This window comes from Saccoglossus kowalevskii, chromosome 5, assembly GCF_978046115.1.
Source record: "Saccoglossus kowalevskii chromosome 5, keSacKowa6.1, whole genome shotgun sequence".
Classification (NCBI taxonomy): domain Eukaryota; kingdom Metazoa; phylum Hemichordata; class Enteropneusta; family Harrimaniidae; genus Saccoglossus; species Saccoglossus kowalevskii.
In genome coordinates, this window is record NC_140645.1 from 11,955,944 (window position 1) to 11,961,600 (window position 5,657).

The 5,657-nt window shown below is 33.9% G+C and overlaps 1 protein-coding gene across 1 annotated transcript; it reads left to right on the plus strand.

The window, feature by feature from the left end:
* Positions 1-464: 464 nt before the first annotated feature.
* On the plus strand, positions 465-4,101 carry LOC144350766 (NXPE family member 1-like). Its single transcript, XM_085499532.1, has 4 exons — positions 465-847; positions 1,567-2,115; positions 2,377-2,429; positions 2,577-4,101. Exons 1-4 carry the CDS (start codon positions 576-578, stop codon positions 3,305-3,307), a joined length of 1,605 nt encoding a protein of 534 aa, XP_085355658.1. The 5' UTR covers positions 465-575; the 3' UTR covers positions 3,308-4,101.
* Positions 4,102-5,657: the final 1,556 nt, after the last annotated feature.

Consider the following 5,657-nt stretch of genomic DNA (forward strand, 5'->3'; position numbering starts at 1 on the left):
GAAGATTGGCACAATAAGAGAGTTTAACTCGGATAAGGTAATTTTTAAGGGGATTAGCGTGAATGGTTTGACTGTTATCATTTGTAAGATTACATTTGATTATTCATTACGTGCTAGTCTGATGAAATTTAGTTGTTCCAAACTCAACTAAACATTACGAAATTGTTGTTATGGTACAAGATCCAAACTAAAAAACTCTTCTAAATGTTAGGTTGCGAATAATTACCATTCAATTTGAGCGGCGACTCGTGAGAATTAACTAATATGATGATGAAATATATGATGAACTATATCACTGTATGTTCCTTGTATGATAATAACTTATAATGTGTATTCGTAGTTTGTTAAATGTCCATAAACAAAAATTTCAATTATACAAACAGTTAAGAAGAAAATTGTCTAACTATGATTTCCATTGCATCTAACAACAAAAAAACATTAAAACTGAGCGAAGATCTTTGCAGCACTTTACGTAGCAGCATAGATAATATAATATTTGCTTTGTCATATATGAATGAGAGGGATATAGCATAATTTCATGCAGCTATCATTCCGTTCAACAGACACTGTTCTCTATGGTGCCAATTGTTAGGAACTTAAGTTCGCCACTTTTTAAAATCAATCATGATGTCAATGCTAACAAGAACAGTCACAGAGTACTTTACCGAAGCCATGATCTTTTCCCGTATGATGATTATAATCGATTTGCCATGGACTGGATAGGAATTGTAGACGAGTTGGAGTGGTCACATCAACATACTGAACATGAACCTGTTAGAATAAACATGAGCGAACCGTTTGATATCGGTAATGGTTTTCGTGGGCTAACATCAGCCAAAAAAACAAGGTAATAATCTATGCCAGCTTGAATGATGTTTGGCGTAGTATTCTATCCACACTGCGCAATGTTTGTTTTAAAGGCTGTTTTTCGAACGGTCTATGGTTCGGGTGATTACAATCGGTGTATTGATACTCAAAATTGATCATGATATGCACGTTTTCAGAAATCGGTGAATATTTAACAATCGTCAGTTTAAGTTTTATTTAGAGTCTATAATTCTATAAATCAATATGTTTCGCATCAATAATGAGGTCGCGTTTCAAGGTATGGATACTGTAACAAGTCTCGACCACAATTAATTTTCTTTACACTTCTCCGTGATCACTGATTATTTTGTGGTATTCATTGCTAATACTTTAGATAATGTATATATTTTATTCAAGTATTGTGTGAGTTGCTTGTTTGTTAAATATATGTTCTTCTAGTATGTTATGTAACATCCCACAATGCAAATAATGTCAACCATAGATCAAATAATTGATTCGTCATACATTAAACATAAATACATGAGCTGACCTGAATTAGTTGTTTATAGTAACAATGAAATATAGGTAGAAACAATGCGACAAGTATTGTAAATTTATATTCATTACTAGAGGGATTATGTATTTTCAGTTTCATATTTGATTTCACAATGCCATATTTTGCAATACAATAGTAATAATAATAATATTAACGCTAAATTGATTTATTCACTGACATGTTCATTCACATTTTACTTATAGAGTGGCATTGTACAACAAAAAGAGTGACATTAAAAAGGGAGATTATGTGCATGTCGTCATAGTAACTATTGATGATAATGGTCGGAGCAGAGACATAGGAGGAGATTTCTTTTTAGCATTTATGTCCTCCGACTCGTTAAATAAGAGTACTGCTGGACGAGTGGTCGACTACGGTAATGGTACTTACTCGGTCTTTTTTTATGCTGCCTGGTCAGGTGAAGCACATGTTCATATTGAACTGATACTCAACAGGGAAGGTGTACTATTTCTGAAAAACATGTTAAGAAATAAAGAGAAACTCATAACATACAAAGCGGAGTACACAGATGGTACTTCAACTGAAATTAGACATTGTGCATTGGTTAATGAAGGCATCTGGATGAATCAGTGTGAATATGTCAACCAACATGCAATGGGGAATACGGTTATAATATGTGATAAACCTCACAATTTTACTTGTGACCAACTGCAGAATGTTACCCATGAAGTTAAAAGTATGAATGCAGCAGCTGCTGCTATGATAACAGATGTAAAGTATATTTTTGAGAGGTGAGTTGTTTTGCTTTGTTAGTTTGTACAACTCTAGTTTTACCCGCTCACATACTCGTTCCAAATATTGAGTGTTCCTTAAAAAATAAACTATAGTATTCTAATATTATTAACAAAGAACAATAATTCAATAATTAGGTGGTATATAAAATGCATGATGACAAATTCTTAATAACATTGGTACTGGTACTGTGATAACCTTAAGGTCATTGTTAAAATATTTTGCTCAATATCAATGATTTTTTTCTTATATTTCCACAGGAAATTTGTGAAGCCGCAACTAAAAGGAACACCGATTGCACTGCAAATAAAAGGTAAAATATAATATGATGAGTTTATTGAAATAAACGTGATGCAATTATTTAAATGGTGAACAATCAGGTACACATTAATTGTGATTGTAAGCAAGACGAATTAACCCTACAATAAAAATAAAAAGCATTGTTATTTCCTTATAATAGATTTACTGCAATCGCCAGAAATATTACAGCCATGTACCACGGATTTACCTGTGCCGTTAAGCGATGGGTATTGGAAGGATAGGTCTGTATTTGTGCCTCTGGTGTGCAGAAGTCAGCAGTGGACAAAAAAACAGGCAGCCATATGTCTAGATGATAAAAAACTCATTCTTTATGGTGATTCCACATTGTTGCAAATAAAAAAAGTGCTCGCTAATATTTTTGAAATAAAAAATAATGTCTTTCACTTCGTGTTCCCAAGAACTGGAGACATTGTAGTTAAATTTAAAACAGGTGTTTTAGAAACTGATTTACTGGATAGAATTGTTCAATCTAATTGCTCCACAACAAACCATGTAATCGTTTTAAATTTTGCATATCATTACGGTGCTTTCACAAACCGAGCGTTCTTAGAAAGAATATATCAGGCTAAATTGGCTGTTCAGCGTCTAATGTTAAGGTGTCCCACTACAAAAATTGTAATCAAACTTGCGCATCCACGTGATAACGCATTTATAGAACAAACAATACACAGTGCCAACTGGGTTTTCTATGACATAAACAGAATGATACGTCGGGTGTTTGGGGGTATTGGAATACATTTTTTAGATATATGGGATATGGTTTTGTCGTCGTTTAAGAAATATACTGTTCACATGCCTGACACTGTCATAGTACAAGAAGTGCATCTCATGTTATCCTACATATGTCCAGAGCTAGTCGTTTCTAACTAATTTATTTTGCCATGTTCCTCGTTTACGCCATAACGTATTGTTCCAAAACGAAAACTTAAAGGAATACATATTATCGAATGAATGCCCTCTTACAATGTACGTTATCTGCATAAAAGTGATGTAAGAGCATAGAGTTCCTCAACAATAGAAATGAAAAAGCTAGTATGCACTTATTTATTGATTTGGATTTGGATTTTATAATTTCATTATATTATACAGCAGATGCATTTTATACAATATGGTATTCGTTCGAAGATAAAATTAACAGAGGAATTAAATACTAAAATCGATGGTAAGCACAGTGACTCAATAATTAAACAATACAATAAATATACAATAATGAACGACCCGCCGCACGGAGCACTAACTGTGCTTTAGTCAATTATTGGTTGGCGGAGAGTTTATTATTGTTATTATTTTGTAGCGTTCTCAAAATCGGGTCATTTACTGAATAATAGAGACAAAACAGTACAGTGAACGGCACAGTTTTACAGTCACTGGCCCGCGGATCGGCATAGTTTAAAACGTATTTCCGCAATCTCATATGACCATCTGAGTAAGAAACTTGTTTTAATCATCAAATATTATTGTATTTAAAGTTTCAAGTGACTATTAAGTGTTGTGGTATAGCATTGTAAATCACAAATGAGTTATTTTACTGTGTAACAGTTACTTTTAAAATTCTACGTGAGCCCGGGCGAAACTTACAGGCGTAACAAGTGAACGAATATAGATGAAATTGTAAAATGCTCTGTAATCTCTTTTGTAAATAAAAAAATATACTAGTAATTTTCTATTAATGGTTTATGCAAGTTAATTTATTGAGCTGTACACCTGAATTGATGGGAAGAATATAATGTACAGGAAGATTGCCCATAGAGTATTGCTACGCTGAAAAATAAGAATTGCAAAACAGTTGATACTAGAGCGATAAACTGTCACTTCATCGCGTCTCATTTACACGTGATATTATCCTCACCACTGATATTTTTTCTATGTGGTGGTGCAGAAGTTTGAAATAAAATTATTTGATGACGAATTTCCAAATTCTCACTGATAATTTGTGAGAATTATCAAAGGTCAAAAAAAAATGTCCGAGAAAATGCATATGATAAACAAATTATCACCAACACCGATGAGAACGACCATTGCCAACCTGCGAAAAATATGTGCTTCTCACACTTTAACAATTTGAGGTGCGAGTGACAGCAATAATACTAAAGTCAATCTAAATGTTACTGCAAATCAAGTACGCAATAGTTGCATTCAAATTTGCCTAAAAAAATTGCAGTTGTATTTTATGCCAGTCATAGCAGCCACCTCCACCCCTATCAAAAAATAAACAAGAGTTTGCGGAGCCATCTCGATGCTGGGAAAATAAGAGTTTTAAAGCTGTGTTTTGGAGAAATGGATTGGCGAACAGACAGAAAAGCAATTTCAAAGACTTTGACTTTGTTTTAATGAAAACCTGAAGTATACATGAGGGTACGTATTATTTATTTATTTTTGTCACACGCAACGTAATATTACCGTAATAGGTATAGTACAGGTGTGATGGTTCAAATACCAAAATGGCAACAGTAACAGAAAGACTTCCCTGGCGGCGATGATAAAATACGAACACGGAGCCAACAGATGAGGTTTCAACTGGTACTGGTATTATTATACTCTGCAAACATCAAGTACAATAACGCGGTAAAACTCCACTACTCCAATAACTAGATACTTAAACTCCAATACAATTCAACGAGATCTCCGATCTGATCCCAGTGCTGAACAACTCCCCTATATGTACCCACACTGTCTATAAATAGACCATTACATCAGCATACATAATGAGTCTGGAACTTACTACACATTTCCAGAATGTTCCATTACCTTCTATTGCCTCCTACAGTGTTCTATTACCTATTCAACCAGTTTCTAAAAATTCCACCCAGACACAGTACGGTTCTAGAACATTCTCAGTCACACGGAAGTGGTAAACAAGTCGTATGCGATAATTTTGGAAACTCAATTTTTAACTGAAGCAATTAAACAAAATTAAATAATCATGTTAGAAATGACTACTGTTCAACTCCGGACTAGTAGTTTAATTGTACTTAGCGTTTTTGGCTATGACAATCAACCAATTCGAGAAAAAAACAGTCGACAATGACTAAATGCATGGTCACAGCCAAATCGCGTTTAGTTGAAATAAAAAAAAATCAAAGAAAACAGAGAACTCTAAGACAGAAAGAGAAACACGAGCGATGTAGTCAAACATGCATTACGGCAACCATGTTTGTTCCATATCAATCAATACAGTATTACTCATGATGCACTATTCCCATAAGCGTGGGTAAGTGGA